General features: G+C 39.1%; 1 protein-coding gene across 8 annotated transcripts in view; it reads left to right on the top strand.

The window, feature by feature from the left end:
* Positions 1 to 23,820, top strand: part of LOC126473750 (probable phospholipid-transporting ATPase IA) — a 614,987-nt gene that overhangs the window by 420,110 nt on the left and 171,057 nt on the right. For all 8 annotated transcript variants that reach the window (XR_007586523.1, XR_007586525.1, XR_007586524.1 and 5 more), the window contains exons 8-9: positions 17,514 to 17,609; positions 17,899 to 18,024. Coding sequence is in view for 5 of the 8 variants with exons in the window: in XM_050101001.1 (XP_049956958.1) it covers positions 17,514 to 17,609; positions 17,899 to 18,024 (222 nt within the window). In the remaining 3 variants the exon portion in view is untranslated. The remainder of the gene's footprint in view (positions 1 to 17,513; positions 17,610 to 17,898; positions 18,025 to 23,820) is intronic.

The following is a 23,820-nucleotide window of genomic DNA, read 5'->3' as shown; positions in this document are numbered from 1 at the left end:
TCCTTCTCCTTTTTTGTACACCCCACCTGTGGGGCATATGCTTGGATGATTTCAATGCTTTTTCCTTTCACTCGTACTCTGGCTTTTATCATTCGATCATTGATACCTTCCACCTCCTCCTGCAGACCACTATTGCCACTCCATTTCTTCCCCTCTCATTCCCTATCCAGTACAGTTTACATCCTTTACTTAGTGGTTTTTCACCAACTCCTCTCCACCTAGTCTCAGCAAGTCCCAAGATGTCCAATTTCCTCCTTTCCATCATTTCTACAATTTCTTCTAACTTCCCAGTTAGAGTCCTTACGTTTAAGGTGCCCAGTTGTAAACCATCTCGTAATCCTTTTCCATTGCTTGGTCGGTTTCCTTTAAATCCGTTCCGTGATCCGAGGCATGTTCCCTTTTTGAAAGCAGTTGATTTATCCACTACTGGCTTGCTAGGCCTATCGCAGCTTCACCCGAGCCCCGTTAGCCGTCACGTTTCAGGGTTCCCATAGGGCCTTCCCAACTATCGTAGCGGTCCTGGGGGACACGAAGTCCCTGCTGTACATTGCCCCTATAGGCAGTCCCCTACTTTGTGCCGTTGCCCATCTCCCACGACTTGGACGAGGGGTTGGACTTATGGGAGACTGTAGCACGAATCCTAGGCTTAATTTCACGCATGCAAATCGTAAGTAAGCAGTGAATTAAACTTATATGTAAACGTTTCCAGTTGGTATAAATGTGATATAAGTGTTACATTAGTGGAAGTGTTAGTGAAGTGTTAAAGAAGATTAAACAGGGTAAGAAGTTTATTTTCCTTCTCGCGCCTATAGCATGGCTTTTAGGCTTCATTTCATGCGCGCGTATCATAAGTAAACGGTGACATAAACTTATATGTAATCACCAGTTTTTTTATTCAGTACTCTTTCAATTTATTTACATCTGCCTGAATAGTTTCTAGGGTCCTTTGTTTGCATTTTAGTCAATACTTAAATCAGTTTATACGATTTCTGCTTTTACCATGAGTGAGAAGTGTGTGACATGCTGTAGGATTGTTTGTTCCGGGGTGTGGTGTGATGGGTGCTGTAGTTTCTTTCATTGGGGTGAATGTAGTGGTGTGGGAAATGGGGACACTGGTATTGTACGATCTGCATTAGAGATAGGAAAATACTGGAGCAGGAAGGGAAAATTGCAGCTCTTCAAGCTGACTTAGACAAGGCAAGGGAGGATCTGGACATGTTAAAGAGGGAGAAGGGTGAGCAGAGGTGGGAAGTGGCAACAGGTAATAGGGGGAACAGCAAAGGAGAGCATCAGACAGCTTTGTCATAAATCTTGAAAATAGATTTGACCTGTTGCCTCAGTCAGAATCGGATGAGCCTCGTGTAGCTGAAGCTATAGAAAGGGCACAACAAGCTCTCAAGGACTTGGAAAAGGTAGGGAAATTTGTAAAGAGAAAGAAAGTTCTGTTGTTAGGTAGCTCCCATGGTAGAGGTGTTGGCCAACTACTGCAGGAAAATCTAGGTCCAGATTACCAGGTCACAAACTTTTTCAAGCCTAGTGCAGATCTGGGTCAGGTAACAGAGGATGTAGGTTCTTTATGCAAGGATTTCACAAAGGAGGATGCTGTGGTTATAGTGGGTGGTCCAGGAAATAGCGTTGACAAAGACTCTGAATATTCCGTAGAGAGTGACCTCGTGAAGATAGCATAAGCAACGAAGCATAAGAGTGTGGGATTTGTGTCTATGTTGAGACGCCATGATCGGCCTCATTTCAACTCTTCCGTCGGGAGGGTAAACTTGGAGTTGGAGTGGCTGCTTAGGACGGATATAGGGTCCCATATTGGTTTGATTCCTGTGGATGCTATCAATAGGTGGGTCTACACTAGGCATGGCCTTCACCTCAATAGGAAAGGGAAGGGAAAACTGTCTGGATTGATTGCAGAAAACTTAAAGTGGGACACTGTCACAAGTGGTAAAATACCAGTGGTCACAGGTGTCAGAGGGATGCCTTTTTTAGGATAGGGAAGGGGGAAAGAAAACGAGTTTTAAGAGATATTGGCAGACACACTCAGTTTGAGAAAACAGATGAACAGGAGTCAGACTTTAGCATACAGCCTCCATTTAAACAATGTTTAACAGAAAGTAATCAGAACTGCCAGTTCATCTTAGCCAAAGCAGTTATAATACCATTAGTATACAGTATCAGTTACCTTTATTACACCAGAACATTCCAGGACTCAGAAATAAAGTTGATGAACTACTCATTTGTATTAATGAAATGAACTCGTCTAACCAAATTGACATAATCTGCCTCTCTGAACATCAAGTGATCACTGGTATAGATATGTTAGACATTTCAGGATTTAAGATAGCTTCCTACTTCTGCAGAGTAGATATGGATTTATTAAAAACTGCCATAAATTCAAGAACATTGACATTAATAAATTCTGTTTAGAGCAGCATCTAGAAGCACGTGCAACAGAATTTGAGTTCCATAACAGATCCAATATAATAGTAACTATTTACCGAGCACCTGCAGGAAATTATAATCTACTCATAAATCGTCTAGAAGCTCTTTTGGGTTTTTTAAGAGGAAGTTTGATTGCTGATGACTTTAATACAGATTTTATAATGCAATCTTCCAGTAAACATTTATTGCAGTTAATAATGTTGTCTTTCAATCTAACTCACACTGTAAACTTTCCAACTAGGATCACTAAATCCTCAAGGGCAGCCATTGATAACATTTTTATAGACAAATCAAAGGAACAAAATCAATCGTAAAACCTGTAATAAATGGACTATCAGATCATGACATGCAGCTCCTTGTTTTAGATGTAAATTCTAAGCAGATTATCAAGACTGCTAAATCTGAGTACAGGAGAGTAGTCAATCAACCAAAAATTGAGTGTTTTGGAAAACTGCTCAAAGATATGAACTGGAAAGATGTTTATAGTGCTCATGATATGAATGAAAAATATAACACATTCATGAACAATGTCAGTACTATGTTTGAAAACTGTTTTCCTCTAAAAGTTACTCAAATTAAACAGAAGTCTATAATAAAAACATGGATTACACAAGGAATAAAGATTTCCTGTAAGACAAAAAGGAAAATGTATCTGTTGACCAAGAATAGCTCCAATGCTGATGATTTAGCTAAATACAAGGAATACTGTAAAATATTAAAAAAAGTAATTCAGACATCTAAACAAATGCACTATGAGAAGAAGATAGCAATGTCAGGTAACAAAATAAAAATAGTATGGGATATAGTGAAAGAGGAGACTGGTAGAACCAGAAAGGACCAGGAGCAAATAGCATTAAGGGTAGATGATACATTAGTAACCGATGGGCATAGTGTGGCAAATCTATTTAACAATTACTTTATATCCATTACTGATAGAATGGGATTGTCAGGATCACTAAATAATGCCCTTGAATATCTGAAACTAGCCTTTACAAATAGCTTCAGGTACATGAATGTGTCACGCACTTCACCAAAAGAAATAACTTCCATAATAAAATCTTTAAAAACAAAGCATTCTAGTGGTTACGATGAAGTATCAACAAAGTTAATTAAGACATGTGCTTGTGAGTTTAGTACAATTCTAAGTTACTTGTGTAACCAGTCAGTTTTAACTGGGACATTTCCTGACTGGCTAAAATATGCAGATGTTAAGCCTTTATTCAAGAAAGGGGATAAAGAGATACCATCAAACTACAGACCTATTTCACTTTTGCCAGCATTCTCAAAAATTTTAGAAAAAGTAATGTACAGGCAGCTTCTCAACCATCTGACCACAAATAACATATTATCAAGAACACAGTTTGGATTTCCGAAGGGTTCTGATATCAAGAAGGCTGTTTACACCTACAGTGAAAATGTACTTAATTCATTAAATAACAAATTACAAGCAGCAGGTTTTTTTCTGTGATTTGTCAAAGGCATTTGATTGTGTGAACCACAACAAAGCGACCAGATAAAATAATTCGCGCCAATCAGACATCCGCTCCAGGACTCTCCGCTCATGACATGATATTCATAAATTACTCAGTACATACTACCAAAGAAAAATCTCACCTGGTAACCTACAGAAACCTAAAAAATGTTAACCATGACGCTCTTCAAAAGGATTGCTCAGACATCCCTTGGCATGATATAAGCAATGAACCGACTTTAGACGGAAAAATTCGGGAATTATGTTGCAAAATTATTGCACTGTATGATAAACATGCTCTTCAACGCACTGTCAAGGTAAAGAGAGCTCCCGCTCCGTGGCTCACCACTGCATTACGCCAGTTAATGAATAAACGTGATGCTGCACATAGGGCCTTCAAGCGTAACCCAACTCCCGAGGCGTACGAAGCTTATAGGAAACTCTGAAATAGAACCAAGCAAAGCGTGAGGAATGCCAAAATCAGACATGCCCGCTCTGTCGTATGCGGCATATCAAAACCTGCTGCACTGTGGAAAAAACTGCGCAGTTTCGGTATAGGGAAGCAAAGATCTGACGCTGTTTATCAAGCGTCTGCAGAAGAATTAAATGATTTCTTCTCAACAGCTGTAAACCGCCACGCAGCGACAAATTACCAGCCCCAAGATATTAATCTCTCGAGAGACAAGTTTTTCCTAAAACATGTCACTACCGGCACAGTACACAAGGCAATTATGAGAATCTCTTCCGAGGCAGTAGGAAATGATGGAGTGAGCATTGGCATGATTAAGAACGCCGTAAACACTATTACTCCAGTTATCATAGACATCTTCAACCTGTCTCTTGTCAGTAGTACATATCCTACTGAGTGGAAGCAAAGTTTAATTCAACCTATACCCAAGACTGACAACCCTAAGTCGCCAGGTGACTACAGGCCGATCAGCATACTTCCTGCAATATCTAAAGGCCTAGAATACATCGTCCATGAACAGCTGACGGATTACCTCAAAACTCATAACATCCACGACAAATATCAGTCAGGCTTTCGAAAGCACCATAGTACAGCAACTGCATTAATCAAAGTAACTGATGACATTAAACATGCTATGGACAGACGTGAAGCTACCATCCTAACACTGCTTGACTTTAGCAAGGCTTTTGATACAGTTGACTTTGATATATTACTAATTAAAATGAAGCAGCTGAATTTCTCAAACAGTGCAATACACTGGTTCGACAGCTACCTCAAAAACATAAGTCAACAAGTCATTTGTGGGTCGGAAAAGTCATCATGGAAAAACGTGCGCTCTGGAGTTCCCCAAGGCTCCGTCCTTGGTCCATTACTCTTCTCACTGTACATTAATGATATTTCTTCAGTGATTCACTCCTGCAACTACCATCTATATGCCGACGACATCCAACTGTACATAAGTGCAAGCCCCAAGAACATTGCTGACGCAGTAGCGAGTATGAACGCAGATCTTGGCTCTGTTTCTCGATGGGCACAGAACCTAGATCTGAAACTAAACCCCAAGAAATCCCAGGTCATACTTATATCTCATCCAAAGTTAATCAGTCGGTACTTTCGCGAAACAGTCCCTCAAATACTCCTCAATGGTACCCAACTACCGTACCAAAAAACAGTAAAGGACCTTGGAATAATCTTGGATGAACACCTAAACTGGGAAGAACAAACAGTCACAGCTTGCCGGAAATTGCTCTCCTCTCTACATGCAATTCAAAAATTTAGAAAAATATTTCCAACCCATGTTAAACAAAAATTAGTCCAATCACTAGTCTTGCCTAATCTTTACTACTGTGATGTAGTTCAACACGGCACAAACGGTGAAAATTCGAGATGCCTCGAGCTAGTGATGAACGCTTGCGTTAGATACGTATGCAATATACGGTTGTATGATCATATCAGTCCTTCATATTCCCAGCTAGGTTGGATACCCCCACATAAGGCACGCGATCTCCACATGATGTGCTTACTTCATCGATTTCTTAGCCACTGGTGCCCTCAATACTTATCTTCTCACATTAAACACCTATCATCATTCCACAACCGCAATACCAGATCGGATACATCTAGCATCTTGGCTGTACCTTTACATAACACAAAATCTTTCTCCGTGTCATTCTCCATCTCAGCCATACGACTATGGAACGCGCTCCCCTGTGATCTGCGTCTTATCCAGAACCACTCAACATTCAAGAGGGAACTCAAGACTTACATATTAGGAACGGTATAGCCACCATTGTTGTGCCCCTCTCATCTTTTTTTTTCTCCTCTCCATCATAGCTTCGAATTTTACCATTCTATTTCTCTTCCTCTAACCTATCTACCTCTTCTATATCTCTTTCACCCCATTCCATCGTCTTTTGTCTCTGCTTGATGAGAATAACTCACAAGCTGCAAGAATATAACGAGAAAATTCCCAACTAGCAATAGGACTGACATTCATAAAAGAAAATATGTTTACTTTCATATACATAGTCATTATTATTATTATTATTCTTGATTGTTATAATTATTTTTTGATTGTTATAATTATCATTGTACTACTTTTATAATTTCTATTTTTTTTCTTTAACATTAATACTGTATAACATGTTATACGTCCTTAATGTTCTGTAGAAACTGAAATTTGTTGAATCTGAGTATGCCTGGTTAGGTGTAAGAGAGGGCCTGAAGGCCCTAATCTTGCCAGGTAAAATAAATGCATAAATAAAATAAATAAATAAACATCCTTTTAAATAAATTAGAATTCTATGGTGTCACGGGCAGTGCTGCAAAAAGGTTCAAGTCATATCTTGCTAACATGAAACAAAGGGTGTCAGTGCCAGGGACTAGTGAATTAAGTCATCAGTCATCATCAGAATGGGAAGAAATTACATGTGGTGTCCCACAAGGATCCATCTTAGGGCCATTGCTTTTTCTTGTGTACGTTAATGATCTCTCATCAGTTACACTGCCAGAAGTAGAGTTCATTTTGTTTACAGATGACACAAGTATTGCAATAAATATTATGTCGAGTATAGTTCTAGAAAGATCTGCTAATGATTTTTCATGGATATTAATAAATGGTTTAAAGCTAACTCACTGACATTAAACTTCGAAAAGACTCACTATATGCAATTCAGAAACTGTTAGAGGTTTCCACTCACCATATGCATAAAATATGAAGAAGAGCAAAGAGGTTGACAGTCTTAAATTCCTGGGATTACAACTTGATAATAAATTCAGTTGGGAGGAGCACACCACAGAACTGCAGAAACGCCTTAACAAATCTGTATTTGCAATTCTAGTGTTAGCTGACATAGGTGACATAAAAATGAAAAAGCTTGCATGCTTTGCCTACTTTCATTCCATAATGTCATATGGTATAATATTTTTGGGTAACTCTTCAAGTCAAACAAAAGTTTTCAGAGTCAAAAAGCGTGTAATACGTATTATTTGTGGAGTAAATTCACGGGCGTCCTGTAGAAACCTCTTCAAAGAACTGGGTATACTAACTACTCCCTCTCAGTATATTTACTCCTTAATGAAATTTGTCCTAAATAATATACCTCTCTTTCCAACAAACAGCTCAGTTCATACATACAATACCAGGAACAAAAATGATCTGCACATGGACTTAAAAGCACTTACTTCAGTTAAAAAAGGGATCCACTACTCAGGAGCACTCATCTTCAATAATTTGACAGCAAACATAAAAAATTTAGTTACAAATAAAGATCAGTTTAAAAGGAGCCTGAAAGACTTACTAGTGGCCAACTCCTTCTACTCCATTGACAAATTTTTTAATAGAAACAAATGATGTATTGTATATATTCATACTATTAATATTGTTATGTCAGCTTAAAAAAAAAAAAATAAATATTGACATGTTCCACATCCCAAGGGTTTCCTCAGTCCAGATCTATGGAACAAATAACTAATCTAATCTAATCTCTAATCACAAGGGTAGAAGCCATAGGGTGCAGAAGGAGCATAGGGTCTGACAAGGATATTGTAGGGATTGGGAGGATAGTGAATAGCTATTCTAGGTGTGGTGGACAAAATCTTGGCCAGAATAGATTGTAGGAAGTCATAGAAATGTCAAAGTAGCTGATCAATTTTTTCAAGATCAGGATAAAAATAATGTATTAATCAGCTACTTCAACAAGGCAAAGACTTCCTAAAATCATGTCCCTGAAAAGAGATCCATTGTGTCAGAGATTTTACTCACCACACCTAGAATAGCTTTTCGTTGTCCTACCAGTCTTCACAGTATCCATATCAGACCCTACACTCCTTCTGCACCCATCTCCCTACCCTATGGCTCCTACCCCTGTAACCATTCCTGCTGCAAGATTTGCCCTTTGCACCCTCCCATCACCACATATACCAGCCCTCTAACTAGTAAAACATATGCTATCAAAGGGAGAGCCACCTGTGACATGTCATATCATGTACCAGCTGTTATGTAAACACTGTTCAGCCTTTTATTTAGGCATGACTACCACCAAGTTATCGGTTAGGATGGTGGACATAAGGAGAGGGTGTATACTGGCAACATACAACATCCTGTTGCAGAGTGTGCTCTACAACATGACAGTCATGATCTCAGTGCCTGTTTCACCATATGTGCTATCTGGATTCTTCCCCAAACACTTGTCTCTCAGAACTCCGCAGTGGGAACTTGCTCTACAACATGTCCTTGAATGTCTCCAACCCCTGGCCTTAATTTACATAAATTTCTTTGGTCTCAGCATTTATTCATAGTAACTGTTCCTTTCTTCACTCCCTTTTAGTTTTCTATATCTTTCATTTTCTGATCTGTCTATTTTTCCATTCCACCTCCAATCTCTATCACAAAGAATGCATTTAGCTTTTCACTCTTATTAACTCATGCACAATGTTTTATCAGTAATCTCTCCCTTGCATTTTGCTTGTCTTTCACCTTTAAGCTCTCCAGTTTTCAAAACTCATACAGTACAGTACCCAGCAAACAGTCTTTCATTCTCATTCCATCTGGTAAGTGTACCCTGATCCAGGGTTCTGGTTGCCTTTTCTGAACTCTGCTCCCTTTCTTAAACCTTACCAGTCCTTTTCCTTCACCTTTCTTCCTTACCCTCCAACTCTTCTGCCAGAAGAAGGAGCCACTGACTCTGAAAGCTTGTAAACTGTAATACCTTTTATACGTGTTTTCTCTTGTTGCCACCTGGTGAGTAGATTTTTTTGTCTATCCAGGTACATTATATATAGGCTGGAACTTAAATAGTGGCAACACTGCTGTGGAGACACTATGCAGTGTAATCTACTATTGTCGCTGATAGCACACGTTGTTGACACACCTACCTTACTTCCGAGCAAATGGACTCGCCCGTCCCACGTCACTGGCGTGTACACTATTGTGGGAAACACAGTCACGTGTGAGCGAGCAGTCTAACGTAACGGTGTCACTGTGTTTTCAAAACACGAACAACAGAGTTGGATCAAGATTGAATGTGCCAGAGGTTGTACAGCATGACAGTGTCATCAAGGTCTTCAATAGGCATGCGGGAAATTGGCATTGCTGTACACAACAGTGGCACATGGGGTAAAAGCCTTCAACAAAGGTCGGAAAACTGTGGCAGACATGTGTTGGACAGGTTGTCCTAACATCTTTGAAGAAGTAGTGCATGCTGTTGCTGCATTAGTGGACAGTAATCGACACCATACGATTCGTGAGCTCACCCATAAAACTGGGTTAGTGCATATGACTGTGCGTCACATCCTGAAGGACACGTCATGATGGGTTCATCATGAATTGATGGAAATGCAAAAATGGATGCATTACGACGCTGCTCAGACGCACTTGGAGCGCTATGAGATCAAAGTAGAGGCTTTCTTATGCCATATCGTAACACTAGATGAGACATGGTCCACATCGTACGAGTCAAAACTGAAACGCCAGTCCAACAAATGGCGTCATTACGAGTCACCGCGAGAGTCGTAAGTGTGTCAGAGCCCCAGTATGGTGAAAGTTATGGTGATTTTCGTGTACGATTGTGATGGTGTTATCCTGACATATTACATTCTTCCACGGCAGACTGTCAGTGCACAGTATTATTGTTCATTTTTGGAGCATCACCTGTGACCAGCTTTGCGAAAGAAGCGGCGACACTTTCTGCGCAACCCACCCATCATTTTGCATGACAATGCACGGGCGCATACAGTGCAACCTGTGGCTGCTCTTTTTGGTCAATGGGACTGTGAAGTACTGTACCATCCACCATACTCCCCGGACTTAAGTCCTTGTGACTTTGATTTGATTCTGAAGATGAAGGAACCACTTCGTGGCATTCGCTTCAGAACTGTTCCAGAGATTCGACCGGCAGTAGACCGCTCCATTTGCACCATCAACAGAACAGGCTCTGCTAACAGTATACTATGCCATCCACATCACTGGCAACAGTTTCTACACAATGCTGATGACTACTTTGAAGGACAGTAATAAGTGCAAACATGTAACTCTTTTGTATCGGTTGTGAATAAATAGTTACCACTATTTAAGTTCCAACCTTTGTATTTAGGATTTTGTAGATACGTTATTATCCCTTTGAAGCTATATTAATGTAAAGGAAGAAACATGTACAAGTAACAAAACAAAGACAGGGCTACCAGCAATATGAGACAGTATTGGCCAAACCTTGTGGTTTTAAAAATGTGAATGCTGTTATTGGAATCTGAGGAGAACTGAAGAGCTAAGGGAAGAAAGTTGTGGAAAGTAGGCAATGTAGAAATAAATGTGAATGTCTCTTTGGATAACAATGGAACATTATACAATTTTGCCTCCTCTGTAAGATGTTACAGAGCATATAGGCCCCTTCATGGTTTCATTTCATTTTTGACAAGAACAAGTGCGTTAGCACCCACACAATCATACATTTTATTTAATAAAGAAACTTTGATGCTTTTAGACTCACTGACTCACTCAGTACAATTTTTAATAGACTTGAGTTAAATTGCTGTTATTTGCACTAACCAGACAACCAAATAACTACCTGGTAACATGTTGAATCTTCAAACTTTGTGCTTTGTATAAAAACAAAAAGTAACAGTCTAAATCACAGTTTATTTTCAATATACTAGAGGTAACTTTTTTTGATTGTAATAACCATCAGATCAGGATTCTGATATACGGTGAGTGGGTCATCGTAGCAGATGGCCTACTATTAGCAACATTTAGTTATAAGCACCTTAGGGGAAAAAAAGAAGAATTATTAAAACCACAAATAATAAAAGTATGCGGTAGTATATAAGAAGCAGCATATTATAAATGAAGATCTAAAAGCAACAATGAACAAGCTATCAAGGTACCCAGAGAAATCTGAAACGGGAATTAAGGTGCAGTGAGAAGAAATAAGATTTGCTGATGACATTTTAATTGTGTCTGAGACAGCAACAAATTTTGGAGAATAGGTTGAGCAGAACAGATTGTTACATTATTTTTTTGCAGGTATGCCACACAGTGGCAGTGGAACAAAATTTCTGAAATGACAACATTTTCAACCTTTGGCAATAATTACAGTGGAATGTGAAAACATATTTTCATTTCAACAGTAAACTATGTCTTGAAAGAGAGGTCATAAGATGAATATCATCAGAAGTAAAACAAGAGTGATGAAATGTAGTTGGATTAAAGAGATGATGCTAATGAAATTGGGTTAGGAAATGAGACATTGAAAGTAGATGATGTGCTCTGCTATTTGCGGAGCAAAATAACTGATGATTGCAGAAGTAAACAGGTTAAAAAATGCAGTCGCAATGGCAAGAAAATTTTTGTGAGAAAGACAGATATTTTAACTAATGTAAATTTAAGTGTTAGCAAATCTTTTCTGGAAGTATATGTCTTCATTTCAACTTTGTATGGAAGCGAAAAGTAGACAGTAAGCTGTACAGATAAGAAGGAAATAGAAGCAATTGAAATGTGATGTGACAAGAGAATGATGAACATTAATTTGGTAGGTTAGGTAACTAATGAAATTTTAATGAATTAAACAGAGGAGAAAATAAGTTTGTGGCGCAACTTGACCAAATGTAGGAATCTGTTTACATGTACATACTGAGACATCAAGAGAAAGATAATTTGATGATGGAGGGAAGTGTGAGAGGCTAAAATTGAAGTGGGAGACCAAGACTTGATTATTGTAAGCCAGTTCAAATGGATATTCGTTAAAAAAGTTCTGGAAGGATGAAGAGGTTCGCACAGTATAGTGTAGTATAGATAGCTGCATCAAACTGGTCATTTTTTTGAATGTCAGCACAACAAATAAATTGTTATGGAACATATCTTACAGTAAATGTGTCTGTACCCCATAGCATTAAATGTCTCTGGAGGTATTACATGTCATTTTGCTTTAATTTTCATCTTTGGTACTAGTTAGAAAATTACGTGTTCACCACACCATACCAAACCATGCAAATGCCCAAACACAATCACTAAAAGAAATTACATACTTTCTTCATCAACAGTTGTTGAGCAATAGAGTGCTACTAACACACTTTCTTGCAGTGATGAAAACTTACCCAAAAGGAACATAAAATTGAAAAGCCTCTTAAAAATAACTATTTACAGCCTTCAGATAAACAGGAATTAATGTATTAATGTTCTTAAGTACTGCAATATTCTTCCCTATGTTTGCTCTTCTTCAACAGCTCACTCAGTTGGAAGAAACTATAAAGATCCTCACAGAACCAACAACATTCTTCATAATCCACTTTCACACAACCTTTAATTTAATAGCTTAGTATAAATGATGTGCAGTTGTATCCGAACTTGACATGTAGCCATGAGGTTTCATTACTACAATCTTTAGTGTCACAGAACTACAAATAAATAAACCTATCCTTGATGTGTTAGTTAGGTTTGATTATTTCCATTGTGTTGCTTTTTGTGACAAATTTTCCCATGGGCAGTATTTAAAAGTGTGTGTTAATCATCTTACAGTGCAGAAAGCTAGTACCATGAAATATCTCATTTATATTGTAAGAATCTTGGAACATGAAGGGATGAGACCATTCCTGCCCCACTGGCAGAAAGCATATTGATTGTATATTTTTCTATTGTGGGCGAAGGATAGAAGTAATGGACAGTTCCTAATAATTTGTGTTATGTATGATGTTACGGACAAAATCAGTATCAACTCTGAGCATAAGACGTAGTTGGTTATGATTGTTCACATGATGGAAACACTGGACTGCTGATTGCCTCAGTTCTCTTTTATGGCGATAAAGTGTAACATATATAACAGTTCTCATCCTCCTTCCATTTGCATCAATGGCAGCAGTACAGATAATTATGTTCTGTATCAGAATAAGTAACTTTATCTCCCTAATTCATTTGAGAATGATCCTCAACAAATGACATTGCAGGAGACTTCCAACTGTACTAACTGAGCATCATTCTTGAAGAATAGTGCTATATTTTTTGTTATTGTATCTTATAGAGTAGTATTAATTCCATCTTAAAGTACATCAAGTAACTCTAACGAGCAATGCCAAGTTAGGTGGCTATTATAGCAAGTAGCTTGGTTTTTCATCTTGATGTTTAACCATAGTAGTCACTAATAATAGGAAAATAATCAATTTACTAAAAAATATCACGCGGCATTTGTCTTCCAGTCTCCTGATGTGCTGTGAGAATGATTGAATGTTAATGAATGTCCAGCATTTACCTTAAATTACCACACTCCCACTTCGTAAGAACAACCCATGTTCAACTGTCAGATCTGAGCTTATGAAATGCCTGAGTTAGTAAAATATGTTGCAAATAATAATAATAATAAATTTAAAAATAAAGAGTATTGTGATCTTTGGTTTATCTGGCGTATGATGGTCTTGAATATCTGTTATGTATTCATCCAGCTGAAGATCCAAGAGCAGTTGAAGATCATTATCTTCTAGGAAAGCCAAAGATCACACATCTGCGTTGGGGATAAGATGCTGGTTAAGTCGTTCTATCGCACGCCAGACTCGCCTCCTGATATGACCAAAATCTTTAGAGAAAACCTCTGTTTGCTTGTTAATAAATTCCCTAATCGTACTGTAATCGTTGGTGGAGATTTCAGTCATCCAACAATTAATTGGGAAAATTACAGTTGGTGAGCATACAAAACATCCTGTGAAACATTTCTAAATACCTTCTCCGAAAACTACCTGGAACAGGTAGTTTAGAACATCACTAATGATGGAAATATATTAGATACAATGGCAACAAATAGACCTGACCTTTTTGAGGACACCCACATCGAAACTGTTATCAGTGACAATGACACAATTGCATCAACAATGATTACCAAAGTACAAAGGACAACTAAAACCAGTAAAGATGTGTGTTTATTCAGTATACAAGAATAAGTAACAGAGTCTATCTGAATGAGGAGCTTGAAACTTTCAGCACATGATAGGAGCAAGTAGAGGAACTATGGCTCAAGTTTAAAAGAATAGTTGATCTTGCACTGGATTTATATTACTCATTAGAACTCTTCATAATGGAGGATGCTGCCAAGTGGTGTATAGTCACTGTAAAGAAACTTCTAGAGAAAGAGAGACTACTGCTTAATAGGTCTCAAAAAAAGCATAGGCCTGTAGATAAAGAGATGCTGAATGGAATGCATTTAACCATCAAGCAAGCACTGCACGAAGCCTTGAATGACTGCCATAGAAGAATACTGTCAAATGATCTTTTACAAAATCCAAAGAAATTCTGGTTGCATGTAAAGGCAAGGCAGTTAGTGTCCAGTCACTCAAGAATGAGACAGGGACTGAAACTGATGGTAGCAAAGCAAAATCTGAAATGCTTAAGTCCACTTTCAAATGTACCTTTACAAAGGAAAATCCAGGAGAATTGTCCCAGTTTAATTTTCGTACCACTGAAAATATGAGTACAATAAATGTTAGTGTCAGTGGCATTGGGAAACACCTGAAATCATTAAAATGGAACAAAGCTCCAGGGCCCAATGGAATTCCTATCAGATTCTATACTGAATTTGTGACTAAGTTAGCCTTGCTGTTAACTATAATCTGTTGTGGATCCCTCAAACAAAAAACCATGCCCAGTAGTTGGAAGAAAGTACAGGTCACACCTGTTCACAAGAAGGGTGATAGAAGTAATGCACAAAGCTACCGTCCAATATCCTTGACATTCATTTGTTGTAGGATCTCAGAACATATTCTGAGCTCAAACATAATGACATATCTCAAACAGATTGGCTTCCTCCATGACAACCAGAATGGATTCTGAGAGCCTCAATCATGCGAAACTGTACCCACACTTTTTTCACTGATATACTGAAAGCTTTGGTTCAAGACAGCCAAGTAGATACAATATTTCTTGATTTCAGAGAAACATTCAACTCAGTACCACAGCTATGTTTATTCTCAAAAGTGTGAGCGGATGGGCTATCGAATGAAATTTGTGACTGGATTGAAGATTTTTTGGCAGGGGGGATGCAGAACTTATCTTGGATAGAGAGTCAATATCGGATGTAGAAGTAAGTTCAGTGTGCCGCACGGAAGTGTGTTGGGACCCTTACTGTCCATGTTGTTTATTAATGACCTTGTGGACAATATTAATAGTAACCTCAGATTTTCTGCAGGTGGTGCAGTTATTTTCATAAAGTACTGTTTGAAAGAAGCTGTGCAAATATTCAGTCAGATCTTGAGAAGTTTTGAAAATGGAGAAAAGATTGGCAACTTACTTTAATTGTTCAGAAATGTAAAATTGTGCACATCACAGAATGGAAGAACATAGTATCCTTTGACTATAATGTCAGTGAGTCACAGCTGGAATCGGCCAACTCCTACTTTGTAGGGATATGAAAAGGAATGCTCACATAGGCTCAGTCATTGGTAAAGCAAGTGGTAGACTTTGGTTTATTGGTAGAGTACTGAGAAAATGCAGTCAGTCTACAAAGGAGATTGCTCACAAATCACTCGCGTGACCCATTCTGGAATATTAATCAAGTTTGGGGATTCATACCAAGTAGGGCGAGCAGGGGATAGTGAACTATACAGAGAAGGGCAGAACGAATTGTCACAGGTTTGTTTGGCCCATGGGGGAGTGTCACCGAGATGCTGAAGAAACTGAACTGGCAGCCTCTTAAAGATGGATGTAAACTGTCTCGAGAAAGCCTACTTAAAAAGTTTCAAGAATCATCTTTAAATGATGACTCTAGAGATGTACTACAACACCTGTTTATCACTCACATACAGATTGTGGAGACAAGATTAATTACAGCACACATAGGGGCATTTCATGCTGTTGTTCTTCCCGCACTCCATAAGTGAATGGAATGGGAAGAAACCCTAATGACTGGTGTAATGGAATGTACTCTCAGCAATGCGCTTCACAGTGGTTTGCAGAGTATACATGTAGATGTAGGTGTAGTTCTTCTACAAGGAGGAGACGCAGCACCAAGTAAATAATCTGGACAAATTACATAGCAGGAAAGAGCGTCTTCTGGCCTCCCTTGTCTCTCTGTACTGTATCTGTGAGTTGCCACTTACCAGTGCACATGTCAGAGAAAAGGCAATAAATAATGATGATGCAGGGCGGGAAGACTCTTTGCGGTTGGGTCTCAAACCCACACCAGAGTTGAACAATAGGGCAGGTGAACAGTGGACCGGCACAACAGGAGCAAGGCAAGAGCAATCTAGGCTACAACAAAGTACGACAAACTTTTGATTGAGTCCTATCGACAGATCAAGTATGAACCAAATGCAAATTGAGACCAGAGAGGAAAACCAATATCAAAAGCAAAATCGTTGGCAAGTAGTAAGTAGTACAGTGGAGATAGTAATGAACACTATCAGACGAAGTGCACAACTGACTGAGTGGTCGATGTGTGGTGGTATTTATGCCAGCTGTGAGGGACACTATTGGCCGGTATATTCATGGAGCGAGATGGTTGTACAGTCCAGGCAAGTCCAGCACTGCAGTGATACTGCCCTCTATAGGCCACTGAGATCCATTTTTTTCTGGCAGGCATTCAACTTCTGCACATCCCAATACCAGACTCTGCAGAGATGCTAAGACAACCATGCATCCCTTCTTTCATGAAGGTCGTCCCATCACATCAAAACTTCAGCTGCCAACTAGATCATGCCACTCACCTGAATGCCTGAAGACAATTCAAAAATAGTAGTACAGTTACCAACATGGCAATAATCTCCTGCTCAATTTGCCTAGCAACAGTATTGCAAGTGACAATACCAAGACATCAATAATTGCACTGTATTTTTGCACCTATGTATTACAGACTTGAAAACTCAAGAAAAAGTTTGTAATTTTTTCTCTGAGAGGAAAGAATCACATTTAAAATGAATGACATTTAGAAATTATGCATTTCTTTAAGTGGTCCATCTGATCAGGAAACATAAGGAGATACATATTGTTTTGAAACCTAACAAATATTGTGTCTTATGCATTTGTTCTCTACTGTTATAATCTCACCCCCCCCCCCTCCCCCCTCCCTCCCCCCCCAGAATAGTTTATCATTCTTAAAATTGTGTGCTCAGTCAATGCAGTCGATCACCTTTTGATACAAACTATTAATTTTTCAGGCTATTTTTATTAATATGGATATTGATATGTACCACGAAGAAAGTGATACACCAGCTATGGCAAGGACATCAAATCTGAATGAAGAGCTAGGACAGGTAAAGATTTTTTTGTGCATTACTGATTTAAGATGCAGTATGATTAAACGTTGTGAACAATTTTCTGGTATATCTTGTCACATTGTAATGTCTATTAACACATGTCTAAAATAATACCAACTCATTGATGAGGTCAGCTCTGTGGCTGCTTGATAGCCAAAATCCTGAAAATTCTTATAGGAGAAAGTCTATCTTTTTATTCTCTGTTCTATATACAAATCTTGTTTGAATGCTGTAGTTGTGAATAAATGTTACACACTCTTGAGATGATGTTATGTTTGCAATTTAGGTGAAGTATATATTCTCAGATAAGACTGGCACACTTACAAGAAATATAATGGATTTCAAGAAGTGCTCCATAGCTGAACAAATTTATACTTTAGCAGATAATCCAAATGACACACAGTTAGTGAAGGTAAGTGAAACTGGCTATTTTTTAAAATAAAGGTTGTCTTCTCACTTACACACACACACACACACACACACACACTGAATTGTGTTTGTCATTTTAGCAAAATGCTGGAAAATGTAGGTAAACATTGGAGCTCCAGTGATACATTGTGTTCATAAATTCATTATTTTAAACACATACTATTGATCATCTTCATTCAGTTCACTCATTCCTACCAAAAGGTGGCATTGTGATGAGCATTTTTATGGGTAACATGTGATTTGCTAGCAGTTTTGCCCCTCAACATTGGAATACCTCACTTTTACTCATGCAGAGACATTTAGTAGTAATTAGAGGACTAGGATGTTGCAATAATTCACCCATTAGGACTAGTTTCTGGAAGAAAAATTAGCTCTTTGTTTATATGAATGTTGGCAGAGCTATGTTGAACCAGGGGCATTATGGCACTGCAGAAGCTTCCCATAATCCAGTCTTGTGTTGCTGTTCATACTCCTGTTCTGTCCAGGTCATTTTTAGGGTTTTGTATCTAAAGTGGTAAAAATGAAACCCTTTGTGTGTGTGTGTGTGTGTGTGTGTGTGTCAAAAAACCGTTCTTATCAGGAACAGGTAGACATATCAAGTTGAGATTTATGCCATATACTGAGGTCCACGGTACAACACAGTACAACTAAAGGAAGAAATCCAAAAATTGTTATTTTGTAACTGTATCATACAAAAAAATTTTGTTTGTCATTTGATATCCGATTGTCTGTGTGTCTTTTGAGACCCCTTTTTCACATGAATGGGTAGAAGTATCAAGTTGAAATTCATGTCACATACTTAGGTCTGAGGTCCCTTGGTGGTGTAATAAATGTAAGCTTCAAAGTCAATGCAGTCAAAAGATACAGCCATTTATGTCAATATTCTGAAAGGATAGTTGCTACTCACCATATAGCAGAGATGCTGAGTCACATATAGGCACAACAAAAAGACTGTCAAACAAGTAAGCTACATCTACATGACTACTCTGCAATTCACATTTAAGTGCTTGGCAGAGGGTTCGTCGAACCACAATCATACTATCTCTCTACCATTCCACCCCCGAACAGCACGCAGGAAAAACGAACACCTAGGCCTTTCTGTTCGAGTTCTGATTTGTCTTATTTTATTTTGATGATCATTCCTACCTATGTAGGTTGAGCTCAACAAAATATTTTCGCATTAGGAAGAGAAAGTTGGTGACTGAAATTTCGTAAATAGATCTCGCCGCGACGAAAAACGTCTTTGCTGTAATGACTTCCATCCCAATTCGCGTATCATATCTGCCACACTCTCTCCCCCACTACATGATAATACAAAACGACCTGCCCTTTTTTGCACCCTTTCGATGTCCGCCGTCAATTCCACCTGGTAAGGATCCCACACCTCGCAGCAATATTCTAACAGAGGACGAACGAGTGTAGTGTAAGCTGTCTCTTTAGTGGACTTGTTGCATCTTCTAAGTGTCCTGCCAATGAAACGCAACCTTTGGCTCACCTTCCCCACAATATTATCTATGTGGTCTTTCCAACTTAAGTTGTTCGTAATTTTAACACCCAGGTACTTAGTTGAACTGACAGCCTTGAGAATTGTACTATTTATCGAGTAATCGAATACCATCGGATTTCTTTTGGAACTCATGTGGATCACCTCACACTTTTCGTTATTTAGCGTCAACTGCCACGTGCCACACCATACAGCAATCTTTTCTAAATCGCTTTGCAACTGATACTGGTCTTCAGATGACCTTAGTAGACGGTAAATTACAGCATCATCTGCGAACAACCTAAGAGAACTGCTCAGATTGTCACCCAGGTCATTTATATAGATCAGGAACAGCAGAGGTCCCAGGACGCTTCCCTGGGGAACACCTGATATCACTTCAGTTTTACTCGATGATTTGCCGTCTATTACTACGAACTGCGACCTTCCTGACAGGAAATCACGAATCTAGTCGCACAACTGAGACGATACCCCATAGGCTCGCAGCTTGATTAGAAGTCGCTTGTGAGGAACGGTGTCAAAAGCTTTCCGGAAATCTAGAAATACGGAATCAACTTCAGGTCCCCTGTCGATAGCGGCCATTACTTCGTGCGAATAAAGAGCTAGCTGCGTTGCACAAGAACGATGTTTTCTGAAACCATGCTGATTACGTATCAATAGATCATTCCCTTTGAGGTGATTAATAATGTTTGAATACAGTATATGCTCCAAAACACTACTGCAAACTGACGTCAATGATATAGGTCTGTAGTTAGATGGATTACTCCTGCTACCCTTCTTAAACACTGGTGTGACCTGCGCAATTTTCCAATCTGTAGGTACAGATCTATCGGTGAGCGAGTGGTTGTATATGAGTTCTAAGTAGGGAGCTATTGTATCAGCGTAATCTGAAAGGAACCTAATCGGTATACAATCTGGACCTGAAGACTTGCCCGTATCAAGCGATTTGAGTTGCTTCGCAACCCCTAAGGTATCTACTTCTAAGAAACTCATGCTAGCAGCTGTTCATGTTTCAAATTCTGGAATATTCCATTCATCTTCCCTGGTGAAGGAATTTCGGAAAACTGCGTTCAATAACTCCACTTTAGCGGCACAGTCGTCGGTAACAGAACCATCGGCACTGCGCAGCAAAGGTATTGACTGCATCTTGCCGCTTGTGTACTTTACATACGACCAGAATGTCTTTGGATTTTCTACCAAATTTCGAGACAATGTTTCATTGTGAAACCTATTAAAGGCATCTCTCATTGAAGTCCGTGCCAAATTTCGCGCGTCTGTAAATTTTAGCCAATCTTCGGGATTTCGCGTTCTTCTGAACTTCGCATGCTTTTTCCGTTGCCTCTGCAACAGACTTCAGACCTGTTTTGTGTACCACAGGGGATCAGTTCCACCTCTTACCAATTTATGAGGTATGAATCTCTCAATTGCTGTTGCTACTATATCTTTGAATTTGAGCCACATCTCGTCTACATTTGCATAGTCAGTTCGGAAGGAATGGAGAATGTCTCTTAGGAAGGCTTCTAGTGGCACTTTACCCGCTTTTTTAAATAAAATTATTTTGCGTTTGTTTCTGGTGGATTTGGAAGAAACGGTATCGAGCCTAGCTACAACGACCTTGTGATCACTAATCCCTGTATCAGTCATGATGCTCTCTATCAGCTCTGGATTGTTTGTGGCTAAGAGGTCAAGTGTGTTTTCGCAACCATTTACAATTCGCGTGGGTTCGTGGACTAACTGCTCGAAATAATTTTCGGAGAAAGCATTTAGGACAATCTCGGAAGATGTTTTCTGCCTACCACCGGTTTTGAACAAGTATTTTTGCCAACATATCGAGGGAAGGTTGATGTCCCCACCAACTATAACCGTATGAGTGGGGTATGTATTTGTTACGAGACTCAGATTTTCTCTGAACTGTTCCGCAACTATATCATCGGAGTCTGGGGTTCGGTAGAAGGAGCTAATTATTAACTTAGTTCGGCTGTCAAGTATAACCTCCACCCATACCAATTCGCACGGAGTATCTACTTCGACTTCACTACAAGATAAACCACTACCGACAGACACAAACACTCCACCACCAATTCTGCCTAATCTATCTTTCCTGAACACCGTCTGAGACTTCGTAAAAATTTCTGCAGAACTTATTTCAGGCTTTAGCCAGCTTTCTGTACCTATAACAATTTCAGCTTCTGTGCTTTCTATTAGCGCTTGAAGCTCAGGGACTTACCCAACACAACTACAACAATTTGCAACTACAATTCCGACTGTTCCTTGATCCAAGCACGTCCTGTATTTGCCATGCACCCTTTGAGATTGCAGCCCACCCCGTACTTTCCCGAGGCCTTCTAACCTAAAAAACCGCCCAGTCCACGCCACACAGCCTCCGCTACCCGTGTAGCCGCCAGCTGAGTGTAGTGAACTCCTGACCTATTCAGCGGAACCCGAAACCCCACCACCCTATGACGCAAGTCAAGGAATCTGCAGCCTTAAACGGCCTTCATCCTATGCTACAGAGTGAAAATTCGTCCTGGATAATCTAAGTTGTTAACCAAACCATTCTTGCTTCTTTCATTATGGGCACTTTCCCTTTGTCAGCAAAATCATGGCACATGCTCCTTATGTTCTCTGTAACCTAAGTCTAATGCCTGGTTTCACATTATTTGTGAGCTGGTCTTCTGCATTTAGTTTTCTCCATAGCACCCGGCCCACAGCTTTCCCTTTATTGCTATCTGTCAGCAAGTCTCTCTTTCTTTCATTTGATTTTGCTACCAACCTAGTATTAACATAAATCATATGAGTTTCCTGCAGCCGACTTTGCTTTGCAGGTGACAAAGGTTTATGCTGTATTCCACATTACACATCAAACTGTTTGACAACTGGAATGTCAGTTGTGTTGTCAGAATTTTCTTCTTAGCTTTTTTACTTACTACCATTTACAAATTCCCATCATCTCTCTCCTTGTCAACCTATCTAATTCAAAATACGTATTTTTAATTGTGCCTGAAGGCTTCTTCCTTTGTTTTATGATTCCATTATATGTATTTTTACAGCTCCATGGAAGAGCCTAATCAAATACTTTCCTAACTTCCCAACTTTAGTCATCCCAGTGAAACACCAAACTATACTCTAACATGTTATACGCAGACTGCATAACTTACACCAACATCCACAATTATTGCACATGTTGCTGATGTTTTGATGATGGGAAAGCAGTAATGTGCACTTTAACTAGAATAAGGAACTACTGAACACTTAACAAGAAACAGTGAGTATCTTGAGATGAGGAGTACAGCGAAATATTAATGTGCAATGGTCAGAAGGTGGAAGTAAGAAGTATTCAGATATTCACTTAAAACAAATTTCATTTTACAGAAAACATGGAATAAAAAAACTGACTTCTTTAATGTTCTTAACACTAATATTAAATGTACACAATTAGAAAAATTATGGAAACATATATAAGTGACAAACTTTTGATTGTAGCAGTAAACAACTAAGTCATAAATTTTTTATTTGCGTTAATATGTAGTGATACTTCCATTCTGTCAAATTACTATCAGTTTTGATACCAAGTACCTCCATCAGGCCATACCCCTGGTGTGCAGTCATCTCTCTCTCTCTTACCCAAGTAGGTATGTCAAACAATGGAAAATCCAGGATGGAATGTAACAGTATTCTGAAAAGGATAGTTGCTACTCACCATATAGTGGAGAGGCTGAGTCACAGACAGGCACAACAAAAAGACTGTCACAAAATAAGCTTTCGGCCAACAAGGCCTTTGTCAAGAATAGAAGACACACACACACACACACACACACACACACACACACACACACAGTCTGATCTGCCAGAGACTGTGTTGTGTGTGTGAGTTGCATTTGTGTGTGTGTGTGTGTGTGTGTGTGTGTGTGTGTGTGTGTGTATCTCTGTTGTCTATTTGTGATAAAGGTCTTGTTGGCCAAAATCTAATTTTGTGACAGTCTTTTTGTGGTGCCTATCTGCAACTCAGCATCTGTGCTGTATGGTGAATAGCAATTATTCTTTTCATAATATTGTTACGAGGGTGGTTTGAAAAGTTCTTGGAATCACCAGAGAGGTCAGCGCTAGCGCAATGAGTTGTTCATGTTATATTCATTGGACTGTTGCCTGTAAACATGTGCCATGTCAGTGCTCTTGGAAGAGAACTGTGCCAGGCACGTGGCTCTGTTGTTGTTCCCACATACTGATTTGTGCAGATAGAAAAAAATCGAGATTCAAGCAGTGATTAAGTACTTCATA

This window comes from Schistocerca serialis, chromosome 4 (genome assembly GCF_023864345.2).
Source record: "Schistocerca serialis cubense isolate TAMUIC-IGC-003099 chromosome 4, iqSchSeri2.2, whole genome shotgun sequence".
NCBI classification, from domain to species: Eukaryota; Metazoa; Arthropoda; class Insecta; order Orthoptera; family Acrididae; genus Schistocerca; species Schistocerca serialis.
Note: the sequence above shows the minus strand (reverse complement) of the source record. Positions and strands in the feature narration are given on the sequence as shown.